The 12363-nt window shown below is 33.5% G+C and overlaps 1 protein-coding gene and 1 pseudogene across 1 annotated transcript; one reads left to right on the top strand and one right to left on the bottom strand.

The window, feature by feature from the left end:
- Window positions 1-8324: 8324 nt before the first annotated feature.
- Window positions 8325-10220, bottom strand: LOC120173919 (ras-related protein RABA2a). Its single transcript, XM_039180953.1, has 2 exons — window positions 10000-10220; window positions 8325-8892 (listed from the first exon to the last, which is right to left on the bottom strand). The coding sequence occupies exons 1-2, from the start codon at window positions 10162-10164 to the stop codon at window positions 8410-8412; spliced, it is 648 nt and encodes a 215-aa protein (XP_039036884.1). The 5' UTR covers window positions 10165-10220; the 3' UTR covers window positions 8325-8409.
- Window positions 10221-10733: 513 nt separating this feature from the next.
- LOC120173943 lies at window positions 10734-12110 on the top strand (annotated as a pseudogene).
- The last annotated feature ends 253 nt before the right edge of the window (window positions 12111-12363 follow it).

Here is a 12363-nt window from a genome sequence, read left to right as displayed (position 1 = left end):
GGGGGAATCGGTTCCCCCTCATAGGGAATCGGTTCCCTAAGTGTAAAATTCAAATATTTCGACCGTTGAACAGGGGGGAATCGGTACCCCCTTGGGGGGGATCGGTTCCCTCCGAGCATACTGGAATTCTCGGAACAAAAATGTTTAGGGGGGAATCGGTTCCTCCTATGGGGGAATCGGTTCCCTCCGAGCATTCTGGAAATCTCGGAGCCAAACCATTCAGGGGGGAATCGGTTCCTCCTATGGGGGGGGAATCGGTTCCCTCTGAGCAATCTGTAATTTTTGGCTTTGAATTGGTTCGAAATACTTTGTAAAATTATTTTGAAATTGTTTTATGATTAAAACTTAATTTTACACTTAAGTAAGGATTAAAAATGATTTTTGAAATATTTGGAGTAATGTTTTGATATTCGAATAGTTATATCGAATATACTTAGAAAATCATTTGGAAAATCTTAAAATCCATTTAACTTAATTTGTTATATCGAAATATTAAAATGTTTCAACAGATTTCTATTCCAGAGTGGAAATAGTAAAGAGTCACTATGGATTTGGTTACAGGGTTACCTTTGACATCAAATAAAAAGGATTCCATTTGGGTGATAGTGACCGGTTAATTAAATCGGCACATTTTATTCCGATGTGAATGGACTAGCATGGATAAATAACAGAGTTGTATATCAAGGAGATAGATCGATTACAAGGAATACAAGTATCCATTATATCCAACAGAGATCCAAAGTTCACTTTAAGACTTTGGAAATATTTGCATAAAGTGTTGGGTACTTGATTGAATTTCAATGCGATCTTTCATCCACAGAAGGATGGTAAGTCAGAAAGTATAATTCATATATTTGAAGATATGTTGAGTGCATGTGTGATTGATTCCAAGGAATCATGGGAAAGGAAAATTATTTAATTTTAGTAGAATTTTTCTACAATGACATTATTAAATTAAGCATCAAGATAACTCCGTGTGAAGTTTTATATGGGAGAAAATGTCGAACACCATTGAATGGGTTCAAATTAAAAGATTGAAATTTTGTTGGCCTAGATTTATTGAAAGAGGTTTATGATAAAGTACAGATAATTTAAGAAAATCTCAAGATGATATGTAATTGGTAAAAGTCTTATGCAGACTTGAAGTGATAAGAGTTTGAATTTTATGAAGGTGATAAAGTAGTTCTCAAGGTAACATTTTGGAAAAAAAAATATTGTGCGCTCAAAAAGGCAAAGAAGAACTAAGCTTAAGATTCATTGGATCTTATGAGATAAAAAAAATTAGACTGATGGATTATCAGTTATCATTTATTATGGAGGTAATGGAGAACTAGAGTTGGACAAAGTACACAATGTTTTTCATGTGTCGATACTTAGAAAGTATTGATTGGATCTTTCACATGTTATTTCATCAAAGGAAATTAAGAGCCGACCATATTGATTATAAAAAAATCAGTTTGGATATTAGCTCAAATCAAAGAACTGCGTAACAAGATGATTTCTCTAGTTAAAGTGATTCAGAAATCATAATGTAGAGGACGTTACTTGGGATAAGAGGAGATATGAAAATGTGTAGATATTTTTAAATCAGATTGAAAAATTTGATTAAACAGTTCAAAATAATAATGTGCATGATCTTTACAAAATTCTCAAGTAAAGAGAAAAAAAATTTGAAATTCAAGAAGTTGACAGAAGAGGTTTTTGTATGAGACGAGATTATGTCTTACCAGTTTGTATAACCCTAAATTAGGGTTATGAATCTACAATAGAAAGTGCAATCCTCATAAAAGAGAAGTTATGGTTTCATAGAAAGCTTAAATTCGAGGACGAATTTTCTTAAGGAGGGGAGAATTGTAATACCCCAAAATTTAGATAATGACCAAAATGCAAAATTTGAAAGTTTGATGGTCAAAGTTAAACTTGGGAAAAGTTTAGGGAATTAAGTGATAAATTTCCTAAAAAGATTTTTATTCCATAAATATATGGTTTACTCTTGAGATTAGAGTTTTATGGAAATCACATTTATGGATTTGGAATTTAGTAAAGAAAAATTAGAAAGGGTTAAAGCCGATAAGAATCGGAATTTCGAATCGAATTGGAATGTTACAAAAATTTGAAGGATGTTATAAAATGGTTGGAAATATTATTGTAATATTCAGATCAGAAAGTTGGTCTGGAATGTGCAAAGTTTCAGATTTAACCGAAACAGTGGAATTTAGTGACTAAAACGCAAGTTTTGAAAATTTTAGGGCATTTTCGTAGGTCAAAGTCAATTAATTATATTTGACTTTGTAATATCAGATGGCATGGTTTTATGGTGATTTTGGAGATTCATTAAGGGTTTTTTGGTCTTATCCCAATTAAATGAATTTTATTCATTTAAAGTGAGATATTATGTTAATTAAGATGAAATGCACTCAAAATGTCATCTAAATTTGCTTTCTTCTTCTTCAAACCAGACGTGGGTTTCTTCAAAGGATCATGGTTGATTTGCAATTAAAGCAAGTCAAGTATAAAAAGGGTATATTGTGGACAATAGTGAGGCTCATATATTTTTGAAAGACATAAAGTGTCAAGGTGAGCAATACATGCATGAAATTATACATGGATGTTCTATACATCATAAGGAGACTTGCGATAAGTCGACCTTGTTTATATCGACATGATTTTATTTTTATAATTGACATTGAGATGTCAGAGTATGAAATTAAAATGCATTGATCATGAATGAAAAATGTGATATTTTACCATGAATGTTTTCGGGTATGAACTGCCCAATGTTAAATTTGATAATATACTTTGCCATGGATGGATCGAATAAAATAGACTATATGCCCAAGTAAGTCATTGAGGGACAGGGTATAGTTGGCATGCCATAGAGTATAGCAGCTGCAGGTTTATAATACACTTCGGTGTATATGGTGGGCACGACCTTATGTGTAATCACTTCGGTGTATATGGTGGGCACGACCTTATGTAATACCTCGGTGTATATGGTGGACACGACCTTATGTGTAGCACTACGGTTTAAATATTACTCGAATACCCAGGGTCCTCAGGGTTGTATATTGGGCTATAGGCTATGGTTTATGGTTTATTGCTTAATAAATGGTAAGCATACAAATAAGCTTATGAGCTTTTGGAATAATGGCAAGTATATGGGTAAAATAAGCTTACGAGCTTATGGGATAAATGGTAAGGGATTTTATATTATTTTGATCATGGTAAAATGATTTTATGGAAACTCAATTTTTGACATTGAAAATCATGCATGAATTGTATTGCACTGTTAAATGTTTTAATTGCCTCACTAAGTTTATACTTAAGCGTGTGATGATTTTCACGCGTAGGTAAAAAGCAAAGAATAAGTAAAAGTCAGAACGCCATCAAGCACCGAGAGGTATATTTCAATATCAGTAAGACATCCTATGATGGAATTTGATTTAGATAGTGGCATGTAACTTGAAAATATTAAATTTATTTTGTTGAATAAATTTTGGAAATTGTTATAGTGATGAAAGGTTAATTTTTATGAGATTTATATGAAATTTTCGAAAGTTACTGTAGCATGAACAGTAACCCCATTTTTTTAGCAAATTTCCAGATTACAAAAGGGGAACCGATTCCCCTACTACAGGGAATCGATTCCCCCAGCTACAGGGAATCGATTCCCCCACTATTCACTGTTACTGTTCATGGGTACTATTCACTATTCATATAAAATAAATGTTTTAAATTAAATTGGTTACAACGAAACATGATTTATATGACATGGTATTTTTATAATATTATTTACTATTTCAATTAAATAAATTTAAATCGCTTTTGAATCGTATAATGGTTTTAGAAATTTCGGATAACATCCGTAATCTGTATATGTATAAATATACGGGTTACGGGTGTTTCAATAGATCTATGTATGATTATGTAGATATAGAACGTGATCATGTTCTGAATCAACTGAAGGATTAGAATCGAATCAAAGCAAAGGTAAGGTGAGTGCAATTTAATTTGTACTTATATTATTGAATAAATATTTGGCTTGCGATGAGCCAGTAATGGAGTTACTATGGTAAGAAGTAACTCCTAAAATGTTATTTGATTGGTGATCAATGTTATGATCTGTGTGATTATGAGATATATAAGTTATATGGAAAGTATATGTGAAATAAGATATGAGCTTATATGAATATGTTATATGAATAAAGCTATAAGAAATGATTTATATGAATACATGCATTTGTGATGCGTGTTATATGATGTTAGATATATGTTTACACATACATATGGTATGTGACCGAAGAGAATGAACATGTGATTATAAGATCAATGATTACACGTACATTTGGTACGTGACTGAAAAGAAAATATATATGTTCATAAGAAAAAGGATATGAATAAGTAAATTGAACTGTTATGAATGTTAATGCCTATGTTATGTGATAAGAGAGCTAGTGGTATAGTTGGCATGCCAAGGGTCGAGGGTTTACCTATGTTCTTCGGGACATATGGACTGTTTACCTATGTTCTTCGGGACATATGGACTGTTTACCTATGTTCTTCAGGACATATGGACTGTTTACCATTGTTATTCGGGACATATGGACTGTTTACCTAGGTTCTTCGGAATCTATGGACTGGTCCTTCGGGACGAATACTGAACTAAGGTTCGGTGCCCCATGAGGGAATTGATACGAGCTGTGGTGACAGCATTGGTGCACAACCTCAATGTACTCACATACCTTAAGTTCTCAATAGTGTACATGGGCTAATAAAGATATCAAACAAACATATTGAATGTGATATGTATACGATGGGTTTATAAATGGTTATCAAAGGTAAGTGGTTTGAAATGTGTTACATGAACCATATGATGTTATGTGTGTTTCTTAATGATAATGATGGTATATGTTTATGTATGATTTATGTTATATGAAATATTATATGTTTTATATGCCTCACTAAGTCAACGACTTAGCGTGTGATTGTTTCACACGTAGGTTTCGAGAAGAGTAAAGAGTAATACGGAGCAAGACAGGTCAGTTCTCCTTACCAAATGTCAGATCAGAAAATATATGTACTGTATATAGAGTGTAGTTGGCATGCAATCTAAAGATATAAATTGTATGAACTCTGATATATTTTGTAAACGTTTTGAATAAGTTAAATGTTATAAAAGTTTTTAAATTACTCACTATTTTATACGAATAAATGTTTGAAAAGTCAATGTGACACTTCGGACTCGTATCCGGGTCAGATACGGGTTGGGGGTGTTACAAGCACACTCAGTGCTCCATATGGAAATCTATACACTCAGTATGATTTCCTTACCATTTTAGCACATAAAATGCCCTATCTGGAAATCCATATTTTTAATATGATTTCCTTATCATTTAGCACACTCAGTGCTCCATATGGAAATCTATACACTCAGTATGATTTCCTTACCATTTTAGCACACAAAGTGTCATTCGGTAATCACTATACATACATCAATAAATTATATTATTTTAACTATTACAACATGTATGTACATAATTAAATGCACTCACCTGGTTCGTCTTGTTATTATCTCCAATACGCAATTATGATTACACAGCTACTTTGTCGTTGCCTTTCGTTTTGCTAGACTCGGGAGCTTGATTTCAATCTACTCAAGAATCCATTAACATTCAATATCACTTATTAGTATATTGAAATCTTTCATTTCTTAAACTAAAAGAAAGGTTATTTTCATTTATTTATTTAATGTATGCATCCATACATTTTATAGTGTATCGATGCATCCTCTCACTGGTGCATCGGTACACAGCCTATGCATCGATGCACTATCTACATTCAATGTTTATTTATTTAAGTGTGCATCGGTACACTCCTTGTGCATCGATGCACTTTTCCAGAATTTACATTTTGAGCACGAAAATCACTTAATTCCAGCTCAAATGCTCCATATTCCAACCCCTTTCATACCCTTAACTCCAATACCTTCATCTAAACTCATTTATACACATTTACTACATCTTTAACCTCAAGATATTTTCTTCTACATGAGATTAAAGAATCATACCAATTTTCAACATGTTCTAAATTCAATTCTAACACTTCATATCTCTTAATTAAGTTGATGACAAGTCAAATCTACCATAAAACATTCATAAACCTTCATATTTCATCATGTCACTCAAAAACTCATTTTCTTTAATATCTAATATCTCATCAATAACTTAGTTTTAATCTCATTTAAACCTTCCTTTAGCTTTCATAATAAACAAAGCTTCAATCCCTATAAAAAAATCGAATGAAATAACCATTAAATTGGAAACTTACCTTTGAGCTGAAGGGGAGAGTTTTCCACGGCAAGAAGAGAAGAAGATGAAAGGGTTAACTTCCTATTCCCCTCTTCATCTTATCTCTTAATTCCCCACTAATTGAATATTAAATTCAATTTAATCCAATTGACTAAACTATCCTTTTAATCATCCTTTCTTACAATTTAGTCTAAACTATGAATCCTATTCATCCTCGTCTTTCATTATTTAATTTAATTTAATAAATCCTCGTATTTTTAAATCATTTCAATTTAATCCTTAAATAAATTTTTGGGGCATTACACCAACCGAGTTTACTCCATTCGCAATCGTCAGGATTCGAACTCATGTCATTCTTAAGAGATCTAGCACCTCATCTTACTAGACCAGCTGGTTGTTGGTAAAAAAAAATCATTTTACATGAAAAGCGTCACGAGCATGAGCCAAGTCAAATATACTACGTGTATATATTAATATTATATTAAATCACTAAATAAATTTATGTTTAAAAGTTTATATTTAAACGCTTATAAGTTCTCATATCTAAATAATGTCTGAAAATGATGTATGATATGAAAATTTTATTTAGCTTTTAAATATCATATTATTTAGATATGCGATTTTCAAGCGTTTAAATATATACTTATTGAGTGAATGGAATTAAGATTAATGGATATGTTGTTGTCGTTGCTTGACTAGTGTTCAATTCGTGTAATTGTGTGTTTTTGACCTACACAAATATTGTGTTACTTTTGGCTCATTTTTTTTCTTTCATTTTAGTTCAATGTGTGCCCATACAGTCTTCTCACCTTACGGAACGTGCTTTCAAATATGTCTTTTACGTAACATTAACCGAATAAAAAATGTCTTAATCTAAAAAATAATCGAAAATCAATGTAAGAACAAAAAAATATGTTTTTATTGGATAGTTTTTAGGTAAAAGGGCCTTTTATTAAGCAAATTATGTAATATGTTTACAATTTGTAATGCAATTCATTGTTTAAGCCCTTTCCCTATCGAATAACTAGATATTTATCGAATAGGTTAGAAGAAAAAGAAAGTCCTGGAATATATTTACGATTTGTCCAAAGAGGCGAGGGAGGGTATGATTGAAAAGGACTTGTTAATATTAGATTCTTGCCATTAGAATTGGGTTCAAAACTCAATTTCTTTAATAACCTCTTGATTATTATTTTAAAAATATACTTTTCCTCATTAATATAGATAAATTTTGGATTATGCCAACAAATAACTATAACTGTTTAAATAAAGGTCTCGAGTTTAATTCCTTGTATATGCAGAAAATTTTCGTCGGAAACGTCACCCATTAAAATCATATGTACATCACGAATCAACCAAATTAGTCAGATAAAAGCCCTAGATAACCCCAGGAGGCCAACAAAAACAAAAAAGGACAGCCGATCAAATAGAGGAATATCGTTTGTGGCTAGTAAACAACCACATTAACCATCTTCTAATAGCCGATGGACTCAACAAAACAACACTCTATAGTCATAAGACCATGTTGTAACTTTTAATAGTTGAAAAACTTAATAGAGCATTGTCATACAATCGATGACCATTTGTGTACCTTCCTCGTAGTTGAAATTGATACACTTTCTCACTTAAAATCTTAAACTTCTGATTGACGGATTTTACATTTTTTTTTTCATTTTCATCCTTCAAAAGCAAACTTTAGAAATCGGATTTCCAAACCATTTTTTTGCAAGATCTATAATCATTTTCTTACTTCGAATCTTAACCATCTAATTAACAAAATTTTCGATATTTCTTCAATTTTATCCTCCATACCAAGCAAAGCCTAACATCATTATCAAGGAAACGTAGTATTTGTCTGCCATCACTACATGTTCTTAGAGCATGTCAGGAGGCAAAGGCAATTGCAGCCGTATCAAAATCATCAATAATTTGCAACGACACAAGAACATGAATGGTTCAAATGCTTGTAATGACACCAAAAAATGAGTAATAGTAATAATAATGATAAATCTTCAAAATAGAATCCTCAATTTCAATCAAAGCAACATGAAGTTAACACACATTAAATACACAAAAAAGATTAATGAATTAAAGATCATGTTCAAGATGATGAGCAGCAAGCACTTTTCGTGTTGGCCTCTGGTGCTCCAACATCAATGGTTTTCCCTTCTTTAATACTAGCGGCTGCTGGCTCATCAGAAGAAAGTGACTTCTTACTGATTTTGCGATATATTTCGGAGAGAATGGTCTGGAAAGCCTTCTCAACATTTGTTGCTTCTAGTGCAGATGTCTCGATAAACGAAAGGCCTTCTTTCTCGGCATAGCTTTGACCATCTTCTGTGGCAACTGCTCGGAGATGCTTCAGATCAGTCTTGTTCCCAATCATCATGATTACAATATTAGAATCCGCATGGTCCCTGAGCTCCTTCAGCCATCGGCTCACGTTTTCAAATGTCGTTGGCTTGGTAACATCATAGACCAGTAGAGCTCCAAGAGCACCTCTATAGTAAGCACTGGTTATTGCTCTGTACCGTTCCTGACCAGCAGTGTCCCATATTTGAGCTTTCACAGTCCTTCCCTCGACCTGACACAAGGCACATTGACAACATTTACCTGAAAGCACATGCAAAAAAGGAGGCAGGCAGAAAGACCGAAAACACATTCGAGGCTTTCTTCAAGAAACAGACATACTTAATATGCTCTCTCTAAAGGGACCAACTCTTCCGACAACAGAAACAAAAAGCCTAAAATCTAAAGTTCTTGATATTAGATCAGTTCTAATAACATTTCCAATTTTTACCAGTGATGTAAATAAGAGAATTAAAAAGATCATTGGTAAATAAGTTTAGCACAACATTTTCTTAAGGCCTTTAATCATCCCCCAAATTAGTGCAGATAACCGATGACAAACTCGGCAGTTGCCACCCAGTTTGAGAGAAGTTAAACTCATGGGATCGTGTGTTTCTTTATTCCCCTATGCTATTTTTGGAAATATAAATCTGAAAATTTTTGTTTCACTATGCCACCATTCAACTAAATTAGTCAAGATTCAACATGAATATGTATTTTAAAAAGATAAAAACATAAGTTTTAATTTATAACTATGTCGTTGAATAAGTGATATTATTATTTTTTCTTGTGAATATCTTCTCATTTACTACTATTAATTTCTACAGTCTATTTTCCTCATCTAACTATCTAAAAAGGTGTAAAACTAATTGTCTGAGCCGATCTACGTCTCTCTCTCTCTCTCTCGATATAATCAGTTTTGTTTATTTACTATGCCTAGCCCAGTTAGGCATTGTATCTATCTTACTTTTAAATTCACATCTAGATAGTCGTCCATCAAATCCATCGCAATCAATGAGAAAATTTTACATTTTTGCTCACTTATCTCGTTGATTCAACACAATTCAACCGTATTCACAAAAGATTATCAAAATCAGGACAAATCTGATCCATTTTCAATTAAAATTATCGCTGATTGGCCCAATCTAAAATATAACTGGTAAAAACATTGAAAAACAGTAGAAATTCAAATTAAAAAGCCAAGGAATCAGATCTGACGCATGTCTAGAAAGGGAAATAGTAGATCTAAATCCAATCATCTAATAGAACCTAAAATTACAGTTCATTACAGAAACACGAATAAATAACTAAATAAAAGCAGAAAAAAGGGGATATTTATTACTTGGAGAGTGCGGGTGGCGAATTCGACGCCGATGGTAGATTTAGATTCTAAGCAAAACTCGTTCCGAGTAAATCGAGAAAGCAAATTAGATTTTCCCACGCCGGAATCGCCTATTAATACAACCTTGAACAAGTAGTCGTATTCCTCGTCCGGCCTCCTCGCCATAAGAGTTGAGGATGAAGATAGAAAATGAGAATAGCGGGGGAGTCCTCGTCTTTTCCAAGGGACTGAGACACGGATCAATTACAGAAAATTATAACAATTTACCCATTTTATATTTTTTCCATAAACAAAATATTTTAGGGTAAAGTATAGTAATGGTCACTGCACTTTTCTAAATCTTTCATTAAGGTCCCTAACTTTTAAAAATTGCAATACAATCCTCCCACATTTAGTCCGTTTGCAATATGTTCCCCGACGTAACCGACCGTTTGCAATACAGTCCTTCCACATTTAGTACGTTTGCAATATGGTCAAATTATTTAAGTGAAATTCGAAAGGGAAATTCTTCTAAGTAGCTATTATGCATTCTGCATTACATAGGAAGTTGAAGATGGAACATATTTTATATAATTACACTCATAAATCAATGGGATAGTTGATGGATTTGTAGATGTTAATAAGCATTAAAAATGATTTTAACTTTACCGCCTTCTATTTAAATTGGGATCCATTGACCAGCAGAAGGATAGATGGGCAGAGGTTATAGTCAATTAGCTTAAGTGTGTATGTAGATGGAGATGTTAGCTGCTTCAAGTAGTTTAGGATGTAAAACGATATAAATTTAAAGGAATTTATTAAAAACTGTCATTTTCAGGGTTTTTACTGGATTAGTAGTATAATCTTTTGTAGGGATTGGCTGTGGTATCTGGTTCTTCTTGCTAGTGTAGTGTGTTTGAATTACTTGTAGGTCTTGCATGCAGGAAAACCAAACAAAAATGCCTATAAGGCACTCATTGCCGCTGAATATTCTGGTGTGGAGGTCAGACTGGTTGAGAACTTTGAGATGGGTATCTCAAATAAGACTCCTGAATTCCTCAAGATGAACCCTTTGGGGAAGGTAACCATGCTTATAAATAGTTTGAAACTAGAGAAAAATCCTTTTTATATGTAATGTAACCTTTTTTTTTCTAGATCATTCACTGAAAGGATATCTCTGACTTTAGGTTCCTGTGTTGGAAACACCTGAGGGTCCTGTATTTGAGAGCAATGCCATTGCTCATCTTGCTTCCAACACATTTCTTGTTGGACATATAGTCACCCTTGCTGACGTTATCATGACATGCAACCTCTACTTGGGCTTCTCTGAGATCATGACCAAGAGTTTTACCTCAGAGTTCCCTTATGTTGAGAGGTACTTATGGACCATGGTTAACCAGCCAAATGTCAAGAAGTTTCTTGGTGAAGTGAAGCAGGCAGTGTCTGTGCCAACTGTTCCTTCAAAGAAGCCTGCTGTCCAGCCAAAAGAAACAAAACCCAAAGCCAAGGATGAACCTAAGAAAGAAGCAGAAAAGGAGGTTGAGAAACAGCCAGCAAAGGCAGAAGCCGCTGGGGAGTAAGAGGCACCAAAGCCCAAACCAAAAAATCCTCTTGGTTTGCTGCCTCCGATGATACTGGGTGACTGGAAGAGGCTTTATTCTAACACAAAGACCAATTTTTGTGAGGTTGAAATTAAAGGAATAGACCTGTTGTTTTCGTTGCAACACTTATATAATCCTTGAGCTGTGATTTCTGATACTTATTTCCTGCTTATTTCAGGATTCTGGGACATGTACGATCCTGAGGGATACTCTGGTTTTGTGACTACATGTACAATGAGGAGAATACAGTCTCATTAGTCACGAATGATTGGAGCTTTGGCACGAAAGTATGCTTTTGGGAAAATGTTGGTGAGTGGAGCTGAGCCTCCATTCAAGGTGAAGGGGGTATGGCTTTTCCGTGGGCAAGAGATTCCTCAATTTGTGATTGACGAGTGCTACGATATGGAACTCTATGAATGGAAGAAAGTTGACATCTAAGACGAAGCATAGAGGGCGCAGGAGAATCAGATGATTGAAGATTGTGAGCTTTTTTAGGGAGAACCTCTCTTGGATGCCAAATGCTTTAAGTGATAAGTTATCTCCTAGCTTATGCAGTATGCTATTGTTCTACCATCTCATTTTTTTAACTTGATTTAGTTTACATTAAAATCAAGATTTAAATTATCAGATATGTGGATTCGGAGACTGCTATGTACGTTTTGTTTCATTATTGTTGAGGCAATTATCGTATGATTTGTAATAATTTTATATTACAAATCATGCTATGCCAAAGATTCACCGGTATGCATTGCATATTTGATTATACCTTGCAATAAGGCAAACA

This window comes from Hibiscus syriacus, unplaced genomic scaffold (genome assembly GCF_006381635.1).
Source record: "Hibiscus syriacus cultivar Baekdansim isolate YM2019G1 unplaced genomic scaffold, ASM638163v2 tig00111993_pilon, whole genome shotgun sequence".
Lineage (NCBI taxonomy): Eukaryota > Viridiplantae > Streptophyta > Magnoliopsida > Malvales > Malvaceae > Hibiscus > Hibiscus syriacus.
The sequence above is the reverse complement of the archived record's forward strand: the minus strand, read 5'-3'. Positions and strand labels throughout refer to the sequence as shown.

Excerpts from the sequence above, each read along its gene's own strand:
- LOC120173919 (XM_039180953.1), bottom strand. The coding sequence starts at position 10,164 with ATGGCGAGGAGGCCGGACGAGGAATACGACTACTTGTTCAAGGTTGTA. Across the intron at positions 8,893-9,999 it reads TCGCCACCCGCACTCTCCAA|GTCGAGGGAAGGACTGTGAA; the intron begins GTAATAAATATC and ends GCCTTGTGTCAG.